Source organism: Sebastes umbrosus, chromosome 20 (genome assembly GCF_015220745.1).
Source record: "Sebastes umbrosus isolate fSebUmb1 chromosome 20, fSebUmb1.pri, whole genome shotgun sequence".
NCBI lineage: Eukaryota > Metazoa > Chordata > Actinopteri > Perciformes > Sebastidae > Sebastes > Sebastes umbrosus.
This window is the reverse complement of record NC_051288.1, coordinates 13,880,102-13,903,701: the sequence shown is the minus strand read 5'-3', so window position 1 is coordinate 13,903,701 and position 23,600 is coordinate 13,880,102. Positions and strand designations below refer to the sequence as shown.

Below are 23,600 nucleotides of genomic sequence, written 5' to 3'. Positions count from 1 at the left end.
GTCAAAGTTCAACTAGTCAAAATCACCAACCTTAGCCACACCACGACGTCCCTTGACAAGCTCGATGGTTTCATTATAGACGTACACTTTGACCAGTCGTGTCCAGGAAACATGAGTGGTGCCCCTGTGCTCATTCGTGCCCTCTACTCTATAGTAGGGCAGCCCGCGACCACATTGCTCAGAAAGAACATAAGTGCAGGTGCCCTGGAAGTGAAACACTGTGTTATCGAAGGTATAGTAATGTGGATCACCACTTATGGTGCAGGTGTCTCTCTGCACCGTCTGGCAGGAGAACTGAAAGGCAGTAGGTCGGCAGATTTGGGAAAAGGAGCAGGGTTGGCTGTGACACTGCAGGCCTGTTGAGGCGCAAGTGCACTTCTGTGCACAGGTACTGTCGCTCCAGAATGAGTCACCTTGCTGCACGGATACACCTGGAAAAGAATGAAAGGAAAAGGTCACTTAAATGTATAGACTTTAATGTGCTGATCCCATTACATTTAAACCATTTAATTTCATGCACCTACTAAAGTGACGCCAAGGGTAACTATAGTGGCTTTGATGCCAAAAATAAAGTGATGCCAAGGGGCGTGACAAAGGGACGGTATGTGACGAGGTGGGATGAGAACGTGTTGACCATGCAGGATGGCAGAGACGTACACTTTGCAAGCTAAACCTGCCCACAGTGTAATCAGCCTTGTACCAAGCAGCAGCAGCAGCAGCGAAAGGAACCTCAGTGTAGTAGGGTTTACGTTTGACCAGAGGATGGTGCTAAAACCTAATAGATAAAGAGCATTGCCATTATGCCTGTACAGTAAGTTCTGTTATACTTGGATTGTTCAGGCGTTCTGAGGTAACCATCCACGTTTACCTAGCTGATGTTATAGGACCAGTAGTTGCACTATCACTAAACACTTAACCCATGTTTTATCAACTAGTATAAGTTACATACAGTATGTCTTGTGCCAGTGGGCTGCCGTGCCATATTCTGTAACTAATCTATTATTGCTGTTGCCAGATTAGTTATTTATTATTTATGAGAAAGCCTTTCTGTCGGTCCAAAGCTTGCCGATAACATACAAAAATATGGCCAATGGTTTTGGCTGTGGCTCTCAAATTTGGCAGTACCAGACGGGTTCAGTTGGGACAGGTCAGGTCACAATAGTGATCACCCTATGTATCTGATCTTACCATTGAAAGTGCAGCCTCTTGATCCAAGGTCTATCCGGAAAGCCCAGCGACCGGGTATATTGACATTGCTTCTTAGGCGGAAATTTGAGTTACTGCCTGATGCAGTGTTAGAGAATGATCCAGGGATGGTGAAATGGTGAACAGAGTTTATTGTATCGTAGCCAGCCTGCAAATACAAGTGATAAAAATAAAATGAATGTAATTAGAATTAGTGAGTATGGCTAGTATGTAGGCTATTAAAATATACAAGAAGACATTATCAACTTTGGTTTTAGTCATAGCAACTAAAAACACACATCATAATTGTAGTGGATCTGACCTGTACATTGCGAGTTGTAAAGGCTATTATCCCATAATTCATCAGCACAAACGAGTACTGGCCACCAGAGATCAAGACTGCTTGGGCCGTTGTTTGCTGAAAAAAAATGTACATGTGGTTATTATAGTAAATATAGGAAGTAATAGGTAAAATACACATCATATGTGTTTCCTCATTTAGAACAAGATGACTTACTGTTCCAGTGGTTGGATAGTAAGCCAACTGATACCATGTTGCAACAAAGACCCAGTTGGCCCTGAAGTTCAACTGTGGGAAGTAACGATTAATGTCTTCTGTAGCTCGTCCGAGGATACTACCACTGGTGTATTGGTTGTAGATGATCTGACCATTTTCTCTGTTGTCTAAATCTGTCCAGAATGGAGCAATGAGGTCTCTGGATCCATGCACTGGAATCCTTTGAGCTGTGTAACTACTCCAAGGACTGTTAAAGGTCAGGTGTCCATTGTGGTTCACCTGGAAAACAAAAAGTAAACCAGTTCTTACTGACAAAGAATTAGTACGTATGGTAACACGTTATAATAAACTTAGAAATCACTTATAAATGGTAAATTGATAGTTAATTAAACTTTGTAATAGTTATTTTACTGTTAACAAACAATGAAATGATAATTAATAATGTTTACCAATTATTAGTTATGCTATAATTTATGTTATTTTATCATTAGTTTGTGTAATATGAAATAATTCATTTATAAATTATATATTGTATCATAGCTGATAGGAGACAATAACAATTATATTTGGATTGCATTATTAAAGTATTTATTAACAGTTTATTGTTGTACACTTTATAACATTTGATATACTATATTAAGTATTTTGTTAATGATTACCAAATTATTTCTAAACTTTTAAGAAATCGTTGTAAAACATCCATAAACATTACATAGATAGTTAATACTTTTAATACTATCTATTTAGATAATGGTTTTAGATGCTTTACAAAGCATTTAGTAACCATTTAACAAGATATTAGAATTAGTTGCAACTTTATAAAAGCCATCCAAATCATGTTTATAAATGGTTTACAAATCAATTATAAACCATTAAAAAAGTGTTACAAATATCTGATTTATCTATCTATGTAATGTTTGTAGATGTTTATAAACAATTTCTGAAATGTTCACAAATCATTTCATAATCATTAACAAATACTTAATATATTATATAAAAGTTTATAATGTGTGCAAAAAAAACTTTTAAACTAACGTAAATTATAGCATTTCTAATAATTAGTAAACATTAATTATCATTTCATGGTTCGTTAACAGTAAAGTAACTATTAACTAAATTTTAATTAACTATCAATTTACCATTTATAAATGATAGTTATTATAAAGTGTTACTGTTTAGGTAGAAGTAAAAAAAAATTATTAATTTCATAAAATATTTCAGAATGTACTTCTCTTATTTATTAATTAATAATAATTTATGGATTTAGTAAATGCTAATAATATTGTTACATACATAAATCTGATTATACGTCCGTCCGAAATACACAAAAGGTTGTTGCAGGGGAATTCGAGGAGAACTTCCATCATCTGAGACAGAGCTTCTGGTTCCTTCAATGGGGTAGAGGGGTACTAGAAAGAACAAAAGACACCACATTTTTAAAAAAATATAAAATGCTCATATTGGTGTTATTGGCAAATGCCATATTGGCAAAGGTTAAACTGTGTTTTTTTTTTTTTTTTAATTTTAACTATTTTTCAGCCTGGTATTATGTAACTTGTTAAGTATAACAAAGCAAAGCAAACCTTTGCCTCTGGTGTCAAAGTGTGGTACCTCCCCAACCTTCAGTCCACACCCTTTGCTTTTGCTGTGCTATATGAACGCACTGTAACACTAAACACTTGCATGGGATGTAAATTGTGTACTATTATAAAAGTAGAGTAAGAAATTCATGTTTAATACTTTATACTGTGTGCTATCATTCTATAGTCTCTATAAACTTCAAAACCTTAAAAGGAAAAAATAACTTGAAATTTAGCTTGACGTAAGCTGCAGCTAACACGTTCTGTTCAAAGCTACTTATTCCTGCTAACAAACAATCATACAGCAGTGGTATTAGCTGTAATCCAGGGGAAATACATATAACCTTGAAGTTAAAACTGCTTTGAGCTACTGATTGTATGACTGATCTGTTAAAAGTATGAACAAATGACTAAAAGATTATTTAAACTTCAACTTACTTGTAGTCTGAGGAAATACCGTACCTATGAAAACAAACACATAAATATAATTGGATAAAAATCAGAGTCTGCTAACATCAATAAACAAATGTCAGTTAGTGAATTTACATACATTTAGCTACAGAAGTATAAGTTAATTTAATTGAATATTTAATTCAATTTAATTCAATTTTCAGCCTGGTATTATGTAACTTGTATTATATTACGTGTTTAGTATAGTAAAACAAAGCAAATGATTTAGAGATTTTCTGTACTGTACTTCAACTTAATTTGATTTAATTAGATACTTACTTATCATTCCCAAAAGCAGCACAGGCAACATTATTTGACTCGCCATTCTCCAAAGCCAAATATTCAAACCTGCTGACCAAATAGAATTAATTAAATTTCAAAGGAATAAAAGAAAGAGAAAAAAAAAAAAAGACTGCAGAGACTGCATACCCCACCAAGGATGCATAGTCCTGTAAATCTGTTTTTATGGTTTTAATAGCAAAAAGAGATGTTTAGAGATTTAAATTTGTATTGATCTAGATATACAAATGTCCATTATACACATTATACATCTGCAACGTTTTTGTATTCATGTATTGTAAGTGCAATAGTTTCTTAGAAAATTACACAAATTTTAAAAGAGCAAAAAAAATCTGGAGCTGCACCTAAAGGAAATCACTTGTTTGGATCAGCCTAATTTTCTATGATTTGTCAAATATGTTATCATATAACATATGATTTACATCCTGCTAATTGCTAAACAAGACGGAAAACATCACCTATGTGTCTGAGGAAATAATGCTAATAAAAATAGAATATTGACAGTGTCAAATGAAAATGTCTGTGAAAATGAAACATTGCTTTCTTAAAGTAAATGCATTTTGTCAGTGCAGTGTGGAAATTGTTTGTTTAACTCCAATATAGTTAAAATTCTCAATTAAGTTCTTACTGTAATTCAGTTGGAAATAAATTACCTGTTTATATGCTTCTTTGGTTGTTGAGTTGCCCATTGGAGACTGCAGCACTGCAACAAGGCTTTATACTGTAAAAAGCTGGCACAGTCCCAATAAATCTGTTGTTCAATCAGTTACAGGAGTATCGGATGGAAAAAATCTTATTGCTTCCTCATAACAAGCGAACCAAACATTCCATTTTGCATCAAGAACAACGCAGATTATCACAATGTGATCTCATATTTTACCAAAAGCTTTAGTACTTTGAGTAAGGAAGCTATTTGAAGCCCCCCTCTAGTGTATTTTGACATTTCTATATTTCATATTTATTTGAGTCATTTCCTGACTAAGTTGATTAGCCACAATGTTTGCCAAATTTGTTTCAGGTCCGAACGACGGGCAGCGCACAACTTTCAGCCCAAAAGAAAACAAGATAAAAGTCCCGTTAGAGAATAAACTAATCACGGTGCAGCCCGGTGAGGTTTCGGTGCTGGGAGCTGGGGCAAGAGCGGCCGGTGCTGGTGGACGGTGCACCTGCTGGCACAGTCCCAATAAATCTGTTGTTCAATCAGTTACATGAGTATCGGATGGAAAAAATCTTATTGCTTCCTCATAACAAGCGAACCAAACATTCCATTTTGCATCAAGAACAACGCAGATTATCACAATGTGATCTCATATTTTACCAAAAGCGTTAGTACTTTGAGTAAGGAAGCTATTTGAAGCCCCCCTCTAGTGTATTTTGGCATTTCTATATTTCATATTTATTTGAGTCATTTCCTGACTAAGTTGATTAGCCACAATGTTTGCCAAATTTGTTTCAGGTCCGAACGACGGGGAGCGCACAACTTTCAGCCCAAAAGAAAACAAGATAAAAGTCCCGTTAGAGAATAAACTAATCACGGTGCAGCCCGGTGAGGTTTCGGTGCTGGGAGCTGGGGCAAGAGCGGCCGGTGCCGGTGGACGGTGCACCTGCTGGCACAGTCCCAATAAATCTGTTGTTCAACCAGTTACAGGAGTATCGGATGGAAACAATCTTATTGCTTCCTCATAACAAGTGAACCAAACATTCCATTTTGCATCAAGAATAACGCAGATTATCACAATGTGATCTCATATTTTACCAAAAGCTTTAGTACTTTGAGTAAGGAAGCTATTTGAAGCCCCCCTCTAGTGTATTTTGGCATTTCTATATTTCATATTTATTTGAGTCATTTCCTGACTAAGTTGATTAGCCACAATGTTTGCCAAATTTGTTTCAGGTCCGAACGACGGGCAGCGCACAACTTTCAGCCCAAAAGAAAACAAGATAAAAGTCCTGTTAGAGAATAAACTAATCACGGTGCAGCCCGGTGAGGTTTCGGTGCTGGGAACTGGGGCAAGAGCGGCCGGTGCCGGTGGACGGTGCACCTGCTGGCACAGTCCCAATAAATCTGTTGTTCAATCAGTTACAGGAGTATCGGATGGAAACAATCTTAATGATTCCTCATAACAAGCGAACCAAACATTCCATTTTGCATCAAGAACAACGCAGATTATCACAATGTGATCTCATATTTTACCAAAAGCGTTAGTACTTTGAGTAAGGAAGCTATTTGAAGCCCCCCTCTAGTGTATTTTGGCATTTCTATATTTCATATTTATTTGAGTCATTTCCTGACTAAGTTGATTAGCCACAATGTTTGCCAAATTTGTTTCAGGTCCGAACGACGGGGAGCGCACAACTTTCAGCCCAAAAGAAAACAAGATAAAAGTCCCGTTAGAGAATAAACTAATCACGGTGCAGCCCGGTGAGGTTTCGGTGCTGGGAGCTGGGGCAAGAGCGGCCGGTGCCGGTGGACGGTGCACCTGCTGGCACAGTCCCAATAAATCTGTTGTTCAACCAGTTACAGGAGTATCGGATGGAAACAATCTTATTGCTTCCTCATAACAAGTGAACCAAACATTCCATTTTGCATCAAGAATAACGCAGATTATCACAATGTGATCTCATATTTTACCAAAAGCTTTAGTACTTTGAGTAAGGAAGCTATTTGAAGCCCCCCTCTAGTGTATTTTGGCATTTCTATATTTCATATTTATTTGAGTCATTTCCTGACTAAGTTGATTAGCCACAATGTTTGCCAAATTTGTTTCAGGTCCGAACGACGGGCAGCGCACAACTTTCAGCCCAAAAGAAAACAAGATAAAAGTCCCATTAGAGAATAAACTAATCACGGTGCAGCCCGGTGAGGTTTCGGTGCTGGGAGCTGGGGCAAGAGCGGCCGGTGCTGGTGGACGGTGCACCTGCTGGCACAGTCCCAATAAATCTGTTGTTCAATCAGTTACATGAGTATCGGATGGAAAAAATCTTATTGCTTCCTCATAACAAGCGAACCAAACATTCCATTTTGCATCAAGAACAACGCAGATTATCACAATGTGATCTCATATTTTACCAAAAGCTTTAGTACTTTGAGTAAGGAAGCTATTTGAAGCCCCCCTCTAGTGTATTTTGGCATTTCTATATTTCATATTTATTTGAGTCATTTCCTGACTAACTTGATTAGCCACAATGTTTGCCAAATTTGTTTCAGGTCCGAACGACGGGGAGCGCACAACTTTCAGCCCAAAAGAAAACAAGATAAAAGTCCCGTTAGAGAATAAACTAATCACGGTGCAGCCCGGTGAGGTTTCGGTGCTGGGAGCTGGGGCAAGAGCGGCCGGTGCCGGTGGACGGTGCACCTGCTGGCACAGTCCCAATAAATCTGTTGTTTAACCAGTTACAGGAGTATCGGATGGAAAAAATCTTATTGCTTCCTCATAACAAGCGAACCAAACATTCCATTTTGCATCAAGAACAACGCAGATTATCACAACGTGATGTCATATTTTACCAAAAGCTTTAGTACTTTGAGTAAGGAAGCTATTTGAAGCCCCCCTCTAGTGTATTTTGGCATTTCTATATTTCATATTTATTTGAGTCATTTCCTGACTAAGTTGATTAGCCACAATGTTTGCCAAATTTGTTTCAGGTCCGAACGACGGGGAGCGCACAACTTTCAGCCCAAAAGAAAACAAGATAAAAGTCCCGTTAGAGAATAAACTAATCACGGTGCAGCCCGGTGAGGTTTCGGTGCTAGGAGCTGGGGCAAGAGCGGCCGGTGCTGGTGGACGGTGCACCTCCAAAACGTCCCAAAACTGCCGCCTTGCCAGGAGGAGACAGTGAAGAAGAGAACAAGTGAGAGAAGGTTGGTGTGTTGTGCTTGTCTCATTTGTGGTCTGAGAAACAGTAAATTCATCTAAATGGGTTGAAAGACGATGCAATCTGGTTGCCATGGTAATGAATTACGTCTGACTATTAACCACTATCCCATTCTCTGTTTGAGAAAGAACGTTAACCAAAAAACAGGAAGTAAAACTGGCTGGAGGGGGGCTTTAAGTGTCATTGGTCACCATTGTAAAAAAGCATGAACTAACTTCTACTGCCATAGAAATGGGACTAAATCAAGAGAGGAACAATTCCTAATCCCTAGCGGAAACAAGATTCCACACTGAAGCAGTCGATGACTTACAGCCTCTACCGGCCAGTTAAAAGCAGTGAGAAATCAGCAGTCAATGATAGTATAAATGAATAAAAAAAAATTTTTAAAAATAATGTTTTTCAAAAAGTGTGAATCACCGCAAACTTGAGCATACAGTCATAAATGAGCACAAAATATATTACACCTGTGAGCCCAGTAGTATGCGAGATTAGCTGTGGACAGACAGATGCACATACACACTTACACATGGCCGAACACATAATCTCCTCAGGCTCCTCCTTGTGTCAGGCCCAGATGAAGCAGTACTTTATGGTCGTCTTAAAAATTTGGAATCTCTGCAGGATCTGGAGGGCTTGTCGAGCCATTTGGAGGGTTTCAAGCGCAGCCAGCTAGTAGACTTGATTAAGCGACATCCATGTTGGTTTGGTGATACGCCTATTCGCACACATTTATTGGAGCACGATGTAGATGTTGGAGATTGTAAACAACCCATTAAGCAGAGGTTTTATCATGTTCATCCAGAGAAAATTAAGTATTTGGATGTATATGCTTGGTAATGGTATTGCAGAGCCATCCTCTTCTTGCTGGGCGTCATCCATGTCGGTTTGGTGATACGCCTACTCGCACACATTTGTTGGAGCACGATGTAGATGTTGGAGATTGTAAACCCATTAAGCAGAGGTTTTATCATGTTCATCCAGAGAAAATTAAGTATCTGGATGTATATGCTTAGTAATGGTATTGCAGATCCTCTTCTTGCTGGGCGTCAGCTTGCTTGCTTGCGCCCAATCCGATAACACTCCCAGGTTTTGTTCAGACTTCCGTTATGTCAACAATGTCAAAATTCCGACTCATTTCCACTTCCACATAGGGAAGACTGTATTGACTGAGTGGGGTCAGAAAGTTTGATCTAATGAAGGACTACTGGCAGGTCCCCTTGTCTCAGAGAGCACGGGAGAGGTTAGGGGTTTTCTTTATTGTATGCATTATATACTATATTATATATTTTGATTGCTTTGTTTATATCTATTTATATAGACATAGGTACAGCTGTAGATATACAGGATAAAGATGTATAGATATATGTTTATCTGTACACAGATGTATCTACATGTATAGATATTGAGGTAGTTTGGGGCCCAGGACCCTGACTCACATGGTGTGTGCGTGTGCGTGTGCGTGTGCGTGTGCAATGTTGCGTTCTTTTGTTTTACACTGACAAACCTCATTGTAATTTTCATTTGTAACTTACTTTGATAAATCAATTTGTTATTGCTAAGTTTGATGTGCATTTCCCTCCTTTGTTACAGTCGTAACAGTGCTCCCAACATTGACAAATTAATTTAAAAATCAAAATTTTCAGATACAATGACCCTATTAAAAGGGACTCTATGTAAGAATCAGAAATTGCTTGTTAACTACGACACCTGTGGCCATTAGGTTAACGAAAGTCAGCGTCCTGTTGCTCACGCTTGTGCTACATAGACATGAACGGGCATTGATCAACATAGTGATGCGACACAAGTCAGCTAAAACCACAATATCACTCTATATTTCGCCTGCTTGGCAGTAATGTTAGCTGACCAGACGAATTGATGCTGATACTGTGCCCTTCTTCAGCCTCCCGACCGTGGTCAGAAGGAACTGGGGAGACACCGCAGCCCTGGTCGGAGACGATAACGTTACTCTTCTGCAGTGTGTAGTGTGTGCGCATGCACGTGGGAGGTGGAGGAAGTGAGAATGAGCGCGGTGTGTGAGTGAAGGCAGGCAGGCAGAAGAGCAGAGTACAGCGTCGACTCCGACCCTGGAGACCAAAGCTACGGTCTCCCCTGTGTGTCTTCTGACCACGGTCGGGGAGTTGGAGCAGGAAGAGTTGACACTGTTTTGCAAGACGGGCGTCACTAGATATAACTTTGTGGTTTTGGTGATTCTGTGTAGTTTGTGTTGGAACAATGTAGTCACACGTGAGCGCGCATAGGAAACACTGACCCGCAATGATTTATAAGAGTGTAAGAAGTTACAAACAGTCCCTTTAATCTGGATAAAATTATCAGAAAATCAACAGTTTTCATGGGGTGTATTTATTCAGTAGTTAACATTTTCAGTCAAATGCAGCGATATTTCTCTAACCTTAACTATAAAGTTTTAAGTATCTAAACCTAACCATACATCAACTATGCGGGAACTTTGGAAATTTTAAGTGTTTTGGAAGTTGCTGACTGAGTTATAGGTGTGAACACTTTCTGTTCCGAGGCCTTGTTGTTTTGTTTCGGTTTTGTTTCCATTGAAAAGTGAAGAATTGTTCGAGAAGAGGAACTGTTTGTATCTTCTTTTAAGTTATTTTTAAAAAGGTATCAAATGATCAAGCAAAGTTATTACTAGAATTAATCAGGTGATTTATCCACCAGTATATATTATATGAAAATTTATTTAGTTAACTTCCATGACTAGGCAAAGTAAAACAAGCTTATTTATATAGCACGGTTAATAAAGTGAGTCCATTTAAAATGTGAATTACATGCAGTGCATTAAAACTCGATCCAAAATCAAAAGTGCATCTCTTAACAATGATACATTTAAAGACTTAAATACAAATTTATATGATATATTGTAAGAAAAGTTGAAATAATTAAAATGTTCTTCATAGAATAATGTAATTTAAAAGAGACAGTACATTTAAAGAAATGTGTATACATATAGTATATGCCGCTAAAATATTTACAGTATCAATTCTTTTGCACTCTAGTTTTTTTGATTTGGGAGAGAGTTGTTCATGTTTACTAATATTTTTTGGACTGTCTTAAACCATAAGAATAACATGTACTGTATGAATACTGAAATGGGCATAGTTTAATTACAGCCGCACCCAAACAAAGATTATTGCTAGGCATGTATCAGTACATGAGTACCAAAAGTACAGAAGGAAAGTGGCTTACTGGAAAGTCATTGTCTTGCAAAGAACCATATGACGTAAAATGATGAGATACATAAATGCCAGGCTTGAACAGCGTGACAGTGGTTTGAAATGGTGTGCCAGATGAAGGAGTGGTGCGGTATAATGAAAATATGCAAGACTTCTCTCTCTTGTTGTCTTTGTTTACTCTATGTGGGAGGTTATTGACTACAAACAGATACAATTAGCATATTAAATTGAAACAAACACCAACAAGGCAAAAGTGAGCATGCACTCAGTGCTTGACCCCTACTAAAGTAGGGCCAAAGGTTTTGCCCTTTTGGAACTAATGGAATTAGTCTATTGAGCACAATCTAGCTTGTTATTATCAAAAATTGTGAGCACCCTGGACTTCTAACCCCCAAAAGGCACAACTAGACCATACTGTGAACCGAACCATCATACCAAATTTGAAGTTCATAAGTTAAATAGTTTCCGAGTTCTGCTCCGGAAACGAAAATGTGACAAACGAACAGAAGGATGGACGGGGGTATACATTGTCGCGGGGGTATAATAATGATTTGATGATGATAAAGATCTGGGTATCATCGGATAATCCGTTTTTCCTTTTGAATTCAGAAAGGAAACAACGTTTTTTTATTTTTTCGTTTTAAACCAAAAACGAGAAAACGGCCGTTTTCTCGTTTTTCGTTTCTGAATCAAAAAATGAAAAACGAACCCAAACCGGGCCGTTTGTTTGTTTTTGCGAATTCCTTTTTTCATTATTCGTTTTGAATTGAAGAACGGAAGTCACGTGGGTTTTTCGTTTTTTCGTTTTAAACCACAAACGAAAAACGGAATCACGTGGTGCTCTGTTTGTTTTTTGTTTCCAAACGAAAAACGAAAAAAACAAATTAAAAAAACGACCTGATTTAGTTTCTTCAAGTTTCTTTCTGTCATTTTCTCTTCTGAATCGAAGTGCGGAGAACGGCAGTCACGTGACCAGGAAGTGTAGAGAGTTTTTGCTGAAACATGAGATGTGGGGCTGTGCGCCCAGATTCAAGGCAGGGTGGTTTGTTTTTTTTACATTTAATGACTGTACTGTAGAAGCAGGTAAAACCAGTGTGGGTAGTTGATCCAGAATTTTCCAGTAAAAATTTTCAGCAGGAAATTCTTTTTAATGAAATCCTCGCTTGCAACAGTGAACCCATCCATTAGAGATTCTGATATGCACAAATCAACAGAAGGTGTGCGTTTCAGCTCCGTCTTATGGGTGAAACCGCAACTTAATGCGTTTATTTAGGCTTCAAGTCTACTGAGCAAATGGTTTAAGCTGTTAATCTGTCACTGGCAGGGAGCCTTGAAACCGGCCTGGTTGCCAGCCTTGTGAGACAGGATAAAAGCTGTTAATATGTCACTTTATTAAGTTTTAATATGTTTTCATGCGAGAAAGTAACCGTTTAGATTCCAAATATGTGGTCAGTTTATCCAAATAACGTCTGTTTGGAAATTTGCTGTGACGTTTTCAGATGTGATGGAGCTGCTGGCGGGGTGCCTTGAGACCGGCCCGGCTGTCGCTTGAGAATACTTCGGTGTGAACAGTGCACTCAGCTGTGTGATCGCGTGTGGCGAGTAGTGAGTGAGGAGTCAGCAATCAATCAATGGCAGTATCAAACAGGAAATAAAAGTTGTTTTGAGAAAGTGTGAGCCACAGTGACGGCCGATCTCATTATCTCCTGGCGGAGATGATAATTAAGCCATTGTGTGTTTGCATACTTGAGCTTCCTGAGGTTATTGTCTTGTGACTCAGTCATATGGTTCTGCTTTTCGTTTTTTTTCTCGGACACTGTTACAGGTGCAATGTCCGCCAACAATGACTCCCGTGCTTTTCCCTCCTTTATCAACTCCAGTTTCATCTGTCTACTTTTAATCTCTCCCTTTCCAGTGATACCTCAGCCCTCATTCTCTCATGCTCCAACTCAAACTGTAGTCTTTCCTTTTCTATTTTTGCTTTTTCCTTTTCTATTTGCATATACTGCTCAAATGACAACATCCCACCAAAAAGCTCTGAAACTGGTGGAGTCAATTGGACCCTGAACTACCCCGAAAAGCTTGGCAGATACTGCTAGTCCTTCAACAATGCCCCTTAGCTCAGCCTTTTTTGGTACATTTTCAGCTTGTGACCAACCCAAATGTGCTGCCAAAACAAATCAAGCCTGCTCTTGTAAACGGAATTAAAGTAATACCATTGGGCCTTTTTAGAAACTCTGAAACTAATGCATTACTGTGCTCAGTATCCTTTTTCGACGCTGTCAAACTGACTACACGATTGGAGATAAATACTTTAAGTATATCCACAAAGAACAAATTAAGGCAGTCTGAGTTAAAGCATACAAAACCACAGGGATATTGAGTGAGTTATTATGGAGCACCCCCTCCTGACTGCCTCGCCAAACTATCTAACTGCATCCGAGTCTTCATGTGTGTACTGGCGGTGGGTATTTATGCCCCTACAAACCGTCTGTATTGGGGAAGACAACCTGTCCCAGCCAATACTTCGGGGTGCTACCGAGCCACGTGGCTCTAACCACACGGACAACAAACAAAAATAACAAACAGCCCTGAAAACAACAAACCAGCAATTCCTCCTTGTGAGATAATTGATGCTACATCCTATCTGGGGGACCAAATGAAAGCTCCAGCCGGAAAGCAAACAGTGCAGCTAACCCACTACTACCATCCCCACAGCATATACTGCATAACCCACACTCACCGTTATTACTGGATACACCACTTATCTGAACCTTAACACAATATAGAACTAAACTGTCACTGTGGGCCTCCCAACACACTTTTACTACACAAATTCACCTAAACTTTTAACATTTCAGGTTCACAATTGGACGAGCCCCCACTTGTTATGCCCAGCTTGTTCAAGAGCATAAAGAAGGGAAGTCCACACAGTAACAGTTAAGTAAGCAGGTACATTGTGTAAGGAAAATTCAACTGAATCAAAATAAGGTCAATAAGGGTGTAAAATCAGTAGTCAGTAGTGAGTCGTGGCTGATGGGTGCTGTGAAACTATAAGGCTAACCTAAAATCCCTGTAACATGAACGATAACTACAGATAACCAAACCAAACCAAGCTGGGAGCCTGCAAGGCACCAGCCTTCCATGAGGGGGAGAGAGAGGCCATCTTGGAATTACCCTGCTTTTATCTGCTCCCAGCAGGTGAGGCCAATCTCCTAATGAGAGGGGAGGGGCCAGGCAATAAGGGGAACTGACAGAGGCAGGCCAAGACAGAGAATCAAACTGACAAAGCCATCATAATCTTTGTTATAGTTTTACTTTTTACGATCAGCTACTGAAGTAGTCTTTTGTAAGGGGTTTGATGTGGTTGTGAGTGACGGTACTAAATTATGGAAGCAAACCAAATTTGCTCTTATGGGGCAGTTAAGATTGACATGAGTTAGCCTGGATACCCATCTACAAAAAGTTCTTTATCATGCAGGAAGAAAAGGAGAAAATCAACTGGAGTAGATAAAATAAAGCTTTACAGGGTTGTCAAAAGCCAAGCATTGTCTTGTTCTTTGAGACACCGTTTATGTCCTGAAAGAAGATAGTCATTATGTTTTAAACATTTCACTAGTAAGCAATACTCAATATTAGCCCATAAAAAAATAACAAACTGAATGGTGCAGAGATGGTTCAAAATCAGGGAACAAGGAGAATATGTTATTCAGCTAACTTTGGATATAGGATGATTAGGATCCGCTATCAACAACAACATGCTGGTATGGAAATTCAGGGGCTAGAAGCAAAAGCAAGCTCACAAAACTAGTTAAAACAGCCATAAAGATTATAGGGAACCCCCAGAGACAGCTGGTGGAGCTGTATAATACACAAACTAAGAGGAAAGCATCATTAATAGTTCAGGACCCTGTACATCCTCTGTTTATGAATTTGAAAAACTCCCCTCGGGACGACGATACAGGGTACCCACAACAAAGATGTCTATTTTATATATTAATAGATGAGTAATAGATGTGCAATTCACAGCACTAAGACTAGACTATTTCTGATTTAGCCCTGCATCATCAGTGACATCTGATACTTTCATCTGATAATACCCTCCTTACTATAAATCTGGCCCCAGAGAACCTGATCCAAAAGGGAAAGAAATCCACAATAATACTGTTATTTAATACCAAAAGTAAAGGCAGAGAGAGAGAGAAGGAGAGTGTTCACAAATTTCGTCCAAAAATGAAAATGCTTATAGTAGGAAAATCAATGAAAATCAATGAAGCAGGAGTATTTCAGTAAAAAAAAACTCCTGGCATCATACTGTACAAAACTACAAAAACCTGAGGAATCCATTGGTACCAACCATGTCCAACCATAATTAATCGCGATTAACTGCGGATAATCATGTGATTAATCGCGATTAAATATTTTAATAGATTGACAGCCCTAATTCTGATATGATAGAGACTTAATGATAAGAACCACCACAAAAGAAACTAAGGACTTAAGTCAATTCACATTACTTTATTTTCAGTGATTTGTGCAGTGAACAAATGCAACATCTAAAAACATATAAAACATATATATCAAAAAATACTAACTAAGTCACGTATAAAAGCTAATGATAAAAACATGGAGTAAGAGCCGGGGGCAGTAGGTGTAACAGTGCAGTAATGCTGGCGTCTGTGTGTACGGATGAAGGTAGGAACAAAACTAGATGTGGCCCTTCTGGTTCTTAAGGGCAGGGACCTAATACACTCAAACATCCAACTTATGTATGCTGCACATTGCCGCCACCTACTGTTATAAATTAATAATTACTTATCCTTTAATCTAACCACCAAACACAAGTCACACAACACAACAATGATGAGGCCTCCCAAACAGAAATTCAATCCAAAAGCTTGAGTGATTTTAGAATATGGATTGTCTTAGATGTAGATCAGAGTTATTGCTGTCAGCAAACCGACTAGCAGGGTCACCAGTGGGGTCAGCAGTGGGGTCACCTGGCCTGCAGCACTCATAGCTCTCACCACTCTGACTGCAAGAGAAGAACCAAAATTTACATAAAATGTATATTCATCAAGCTTGCTGTCATCAAAAGTACAAAAGGTATGAGAAGATAAGAGATCTTTACCTAAATGATGTTCTGGCAGGATTAGTGGTCCTAGTGAGATCTGTTCAAATTCAGGGTCGGATGTGTCCCTCCTACCTCGGTAGTGGTGACCTGGGAAGCAGTGCTGCAGGAAAACAACAACATTAGAGGCTTCTGTTGATGCACCTGTTGATAATCTATCTAAACGCACACAAACACAGTAGTACTTACAGGTGTGCAGTTGTTGTGTGCCTTAAGACACAGACTGACGTGGCAGTGAAGGTAGATGGATGTAAAGTTGGTAAAGGTGAACATCCTGAAGGAGAATCGGGACACAGTGGAGACGCCATTCTGAACTATCTCTACTGTAGTATCTGCTGGATTAGGACACCTGGAAGAATGTAGTAGAGACGATGTGACCAGACGGACTATAACGTTTTCAGACTTTGGCAATTAAGAACCAGTGATCAGCGTGCTAAGATAAGATAAAGTTGCAATAGCTCCTTTACATTTCTTTTATGAGATCCCAGCGGACGGGGTAGCTGGCGACGTTGATCGGCGTGGCCCAACAAGATTCCACAACGGTAGATATCTGCCTTCCGTCGACTCCTTCTGTACGTAACTCCACATACAACCTCTGGTCGATTTCCATGTCTATGTTTCTGTTAATGGTCATCGGGTAGCGGAAGCCAGAGTCCTGGTAGGGGATCATCCTCACATGATACCGTCCTCGGCCTGATGGAAGTTTCTTCCTCACAATGCTACGAAAACAACAACAACACATAATGTTACTACACTTGAGAAGGAACAAGTCACTGGCAGATATTTGGCAACAAAGTCTTGCTGGATTTCTTTTAAGTTTTCTTTGTATTGTTGGTTTAAATGGTAAGTTAATTAGTGATGGTGCAAATTGCGGGTAGTGGGCAGTTACACAAAATTTCTGACAACCAAGGGCACCTATTTCAAATCTTTGTAATTACCATCATCATAGAGCACCACTGTCACAGAAGATAAGTACTCAAAAAGGTCAGAGGTGCAGATGTAGCACTGTTAAATATACCGTAATTGAATGCGTAAATATTGAAACCCTACTATCATTACATATGCCATGACGTATCACTGTGGACCAGGGGTGGAGAGAGTATTCAAATCCTTTACTCAAGTAAAAGTGCTAATACAGCACTGTAAAATTACTCTGTTACAAGTAAAAGTCCTGCATTGTACATGTTACTTAAGTAAAAGTATGTAAGTATAATCAGAAAAATGTACTAAAAGTACAATTTTGGCAAATCTCAGGTCATTTCAGAGAGAGCGCGTTCCTATTGGCTATTCTCTGGCTGGTGGGCGATGCTTGGTATTTTCTCAACAGCTAAACAGTACACTACAAGATGTTTCTGAAAACATTTGAGGCAAGAAATAGGCATTTCAGTTACAGAATATTGATTCATATTTGATCAGCGCTGCCTAGTTTGACCGTTTGATCAGAGTTTGCGAGTGATTGACATCTACTCAGAGACGGCAGGCTCCAGCTCGGCTCTGATTGGTTGTTTTCCTCTGTGAAATTTGGCCAATGCCATAGGAGCACCGGAGGACACAGAGGCACATGATTTTTTTTCATCAGTCTCATGCACTACTGTCAGGATAACGTGATCGTTTTATAAAAACAACTTTTTTTTTAATCATACTTGCTCCATTTCTACCCACTGCCGCTTTAAACATAGTATTTGCGTAAATGTACTTAGTTACATTCCACCACTGCTTTAGACAGATGTTCACTATAAAAAAGGACAAACAGACTTAAGTCAATAAAACATGCAGATTAGATAGTATTGTCACCTCTCTACGGGGTTGATGCCCACATCCATAGACAGGGCCTGCCAAAGAGGGTATTCACAGCAGAAACGCAGATGAATGTTTTTCTGGCGGCTGATTAGACCTCCATGAGTGTCCACGTCGCCCTGGATCAGGTTCTCATAGGTGAAATGGGTTCCATTGCTCTTAAAATTGAAATGACAAAATGGTATAAATTATTTGTTGTAATATGTCTTAAATCTTCTTCAGTCTGTGTTGATAACATTATAGTCTATGGGCTGTACCCTGAGAGTTGTCCCACATAGCTTGTCGTCATTGTTAAAGTGGAACACAAGTCGTCCGTCCTCGACAGTCCCATTGCAGGAGTGTTCTTGGAGGTGGAGGGCGCCGGGGTGGAAGCCAGCTTCAAACAGCTGGCAGCGCGACACGGACATGGTGCCTGAACTACTGTTACAACTGATGGACGAGTCTATGAGAGAGAGATAGAAATAAAAGATATGGTCTCATGGTTAAAGCTGCACTCATCAATATTTTTTGATTACTAATGGATCAAATGACTACTGTATATGTAATTTTAAAAATGTTGCTCATAGTAATAAACCCACAATCCTATAGGTTTATATTGAATCACCAGTTTAAATAATTTTAACATTTTTTTCTGAGAAATCATGTTTTGTCTGTCATTTTTGAGTCGTGGATGGTTCACATTACTACAATACCCATCAGCATTGGCAGCCATTGTTGTTTCTAGTCAGGGGCGCCTGAAAGCATTCAAAATTGGCCCGGAAGCTGCAGATTGCAGAATTACTTTTTTCAACACCGTAATCTTTAGCTTCCACTGGCCATCAGCGGTGCACGAACAGAATTTTAAGGTTGGGATTTGATATTTTTTGCTGAAATGCACTTTGGGAGTCATAGCTAAATTCTACCTGTTTCTAGCGGGAGAACTATGATAAACCGAAACCTGAGTGGATTGTATTTTTCCATGCTCTCGTGTTGTTTCACGAATAATGCCATTGTACTACGTAGCAATGTCTACTACTCATCTTACACATGTCACTTCTGTGATCTAAAAACAAAGCAGTGCTTTAAGAGAAGCTGCCCTCACCGTAGCTCATATTGTTGGGCCGATGGTGGTGCTCATCACAGAAGCAGCCGTACACACCGTCCTTCTCACCACACCACTCATGCTCTGCGCAGCCCAGCTGGTCACAGGGGTCTGACTCAGCTATGGAAATAGTGGGGAAATGATGAGACAAGGAGTGATGAAAGAGAAACAAAACAGGTAAGAGAGAAGATACCTATGGTCTAATGCAAACTTACGACAATACAAAGCAGAGCGCCAATCGGAGATGTTTAATCCCAAAACAGAGCAGGTTTTCTCATAGGCTGCGACATCAGAACACAGTATGCCATTGGCTTTAGTGTAGAGGCAGAGATCGTAGACACAGGAACTGAAGAATGGCTGAGGATCAGAGTGCGGGTGACAGGCACTGAATGGGCCGCTACTGTTGGTGATGACGCTACAGAGCTGAGAGTACTCTGCCCTAAATCGACAGTTGTCCAGTCCATCACCAATCATATCATCGGTGGATCCACATCTAGAAAAGACATTATACGTTTAATACTTGGGCTCACTTTGTTTATTTTGCCACAACATATATTTCTGTAATAAGAGTGTTGTTGTTTCTTTATGTAGTGAAAGATTGTTAACTGATGATATTTTGACGCCACTTTGTGCGTGGAATACCCTACAAGTTCAGCTCACCCTGGTTGGCTTGTGGGTGAAATCCAGCTGTGTCCAAAGTGATTGTCATTTTGTGCCAATGTGCCATTGGGCAAGACTTTGTCATCTGCAGGATCACTGTTGAGGTTTCCACACATCCCGGTGACTCTATTTTGACAGTGATAGTGTACTCTGACCAGTAAAGTACTACGGCCATCAAAGTGGACTACCAAGTTAATGGCATCGACCACTATGTAGCCTCCCTGTCTGACCACCTGAGCTAAGGTTCCTGCAGTTGTGGGAAGAGACACGGCACTTCCATTCACCTGGTAGGATGAAAGATTATAGAAAGATAAAGAAGGGTGAGGAGGCACTTGTCGTTACGTATGTTTACACCAAACCGATTTAGAAAGTTGTTCATCTTCAAGTAATAAATGGTTTACCTTTACTATATTGTTGGGTCCAATCCTGATATGCACACTCTCTCTTTGATTTGAGAGGTATATATCCACTGCTGACACAAACGACACGCGGTTGTTGCCACGGTGACTATTGGTGGCTACTACCTGAAACTGTGTTTCATTGGGGCCGTGGTTCACACTCTCAGTAATGATGTAAGAGCATGTGCCCTGGAAATGAGCCACTGTCCCATCAAAGGTGATGTAATGTGGGTCCCCCCATGCAGTGCAAGTAGACATTGGATCAAAACAGCCCAGCCGGCAGTTTCTGATGGTGCACTCTTGTGTAGGGGTACAAGATGCAGCATAACAGCGCAGGTCATTGGGACCATGGCATTCACAGTACTTGGAGCAATCGTCTGTCCAGAAAAACTCACCAGCCTGCAAAAGGTGAGACAAAGACATGCATAAAAAATTATTAAGATTTAGCATGTGCTACATTAATAACACAAAACGGCTGCTAAGTGGACTTGGATAATGAAATTGTCATTGTTCTATGTGTAGCTTATCACACACTAAATTGTAGTCATGTGATTTGCCTTTTTTTTTTTTTTTTTTTACTGTAAAACGATATAGCTACACTGCTTGGAACACGATTTTCATTGTTTTCTACCAAGTTATCACTCAATCTTGTTGCTTGCAGCTTTGCTAAAATGTTTCCTGAAATTCAATAGTCAAAAATCTCCTTTTAGCAATAGACTAGAGCACAAGGTAAGAACCAGAGATGTGTGTTTCCCCTTTCCTTGTCTGACTTATCTTAAATGCTATTGTCCATTTCATTTTCTTTGTAAACATATGCAACACATGCCATATTGTACAGTAACACACATTGATGGTATATAACAATATTAGGTAATAAAATAGAAAAAACAATAGAAAAAAAAATGGACAAATGGTGTTAATAAGAGAAAATCAGGACAAAATGGAGGTGTCATGGGGAGAGTAGAAGTAAATAGGGTTAATTTTGTGTATTTAAGGTGTGAAAAGCACAATCTGAGGCTACAGTCAGCCAGTATTCTGACACTTATAAGTGCGGCAGCTGCTACCACAGTTGGTGGGTCAAGGTAAAAAATACCAGTTTTTACACACAATACATGTCGCACAATAAAGTAGCAAATCGTTCTTCCAGTTTGAGTAATCTGATGATAAACAGAGCCACTATTGTAGTGTTGTTTTGGTCTTCTCTCTACAGTATTGCAAAATAACTTGTTACTTGACAATTTTAGGCAAGTTTTAGGATAGTTTCTTTGTTAAGCACACTAATGTTGATGGTTGACAGAGGTGGGTAGACCCTTGATCAAAGGGAGATGGTTATATGTACAAAGACTGAAATCATTGAGACAATCAGATGAATTATTAAAAAACCTTGAAAGTGCAGCTTCTTAATCCTCCGTCTAACCGGAAAGCCCAGCGACCGGGTACATTGACATTGCTGCTCCGGGGGAAAGTTGAATTAATGCCTGTTGCAGTGTCAGAGAATGATCCAGGGATGGAGAAATGGTGAGGGGAGTTTTCTGTGTCATATCCAGCCTGGAAATAGATGTCAAATAGATAAAAGTAGTTAAATCTTTTTGTATTTGTGCATTTCCATTACTACATTCAGATTTAAATAAGGCATGGCAACTTTTTACATTGTATATTGCATCTAATTTGAATGGCTCTACCTGTAAATTGACAGGTGTAAAGTCTATCATCCCATAATTCATCAGCACAAATGAGTTCTGGCCACCAGAGATCAAGACTGCTTGGGCCGTTGTTTGCTGAAAAAAATGTACATGTGGTTATTATAGTAAATATATGTAGTAATAGGTAAAATACACATCATATGTGTTTCCTCATTTAGAACAAGATGACTTACTGTTCCAGTGGCTCCAAAGAATGCCACCTGATACCATGTTGCAACAAAGACCCAGTTGGCCTTGAAGTTCAACGCTGGGAAGTAACGATTAATGTCTTCTGTAGCTCGTCCGAGGATACTGCCACTGGTGTATTGGTTGTAGAGGATCTGACCATTTCTTGTGTTGTCTAAATCTATCCAGATTGGAGCAATGAAGTCTCTGGCTCCATTCAATGGAATCCTTTGAGCTGTGAAACTACTCCAAGAACTGTTAAAGGTCATGTGTCCATTGTGGTTCACCTGGAAACCAAAAAGTAAACCAGTTCTCACTTACAAAGAATTAGTACGCATGGTAACGCTTTACAATAAAAATCATTTAATAATGGTAAATTGATAGTTAATTAAACTTTGCAGTAATTATTTTACTGTTAACAAACAATGAAATTATATTTAATCATGTTTACCAATTATTAGTTAAGCTATAATGTATGTTATTTCATTAGTTTGTGTAATATGAAATAATTAATTTATAAATTATATATTGTATCATAGCTGATAGGAGACGATAACAATTACATTCGGATTGCATTATTAAAGTATTTATTAACAGTTTATAGTTGTACACATTATAATATTTTATATACTATATTAAGTATTTGTTAATGATTACTAAATTATTTCTAAACTTTTAAGAAATCATTGTAAAACATCCATAAACATTACATAGATAGTATTAAAAGTATTAACTATCTATTTAGATAATGGTTTTAGATGCTTTACAAAGCATTTAGTAACCATTTAACAAGATATTACAATTAGTTGCAACTTTATAAAGCCATCCAAATCATTTTTATAAATGGTTTACAAATCAATTAACCATTAAAAAAGTGTTACAAATATCTGATCTATCTATCTATGTAATGTTTGTAGATGTTTAGAAACAATTTCTGAAATGTTCACAAATCATTTTGTAATCATTAAAAAATATTTAATATAGTATATAAAAGTTTATAATGTGTACAACAATAAACTTTTAAACTAACAAATTATAGCATTTCTAATAACAAGTAAACATTATTAATTATCATTTCATGGTTTGTTACCAGTAAAGTAACTATTAACTAAATGCTAATTAACTATCAATTTACCATTTATAAATTATAGTTATTATAAACTGATACTGTTTAGGAAGAAGTTAAAAAAAGTATTATTAGTTTAATAAAATATTGCAGGTTTTGCTTCTCTTATTTATGCATTAATTAAAATATATGGATTTAGTAAATTCTAATACTATTTTTACATACATAAATCTGATTATAAGTCCGTCCGAAATACACAAAAGGTCGTTGCAGGAGTATTCGAGGAGAACTTCCATCGTCTGCATCAGGGCTTCTGGTTCCCTCAATGGGGTAGAGGGGACCTAGAAAGAACAAAAGATGCCACATTTTTAAGAAAAGATGAAATGCCCATGTTGGTGTTATTGGTAAATGCCATATTGGCAAAGGTTGCACAGTGTTTTTATCATTTCTAGATCACCACACTTAACCAATCATATCCATGTTTAATC

The 23,600-nt window shown here is 38.6% G+C and overlaps 1 protein-coding gene across 1 annotated transcript in view; it reads right to left on the bottom strand.

Annotated features, from left to right (window-relative positions):
• The window catches only part of LOC119479474 (alpha-tectorin-like), a 38,134-nt gene that overhangs the window by 11,478 nt on the left and 3,056 nt on the right, over positions 1-23,600 (bottom strand). Inside the window, exons 4-8 of the mRNA XM_037755099.1 lie at positions 2,996-3,111; positions 1,703-1,981; positions 1,508-1,603; positions 1,189-1,354; positions 31-431 (exon numbers count right to left, since the gene is read on the bottom strand). Of these exons, the coding sequence (XP_037611027.1) occupies positions 31-431; positions 1,189-1,354; positions 1,508-1,603; positions 1,703-1,981; positions 2,996-3,111 (1,058 nt within the window). The remainder of the gene's footprint in view (positions 1-30; positions 432-1,188; positions 1,355-1,507; positions 1,604-1,702; positions 1,982-2,995; positions 3,112-23,600) is intronic.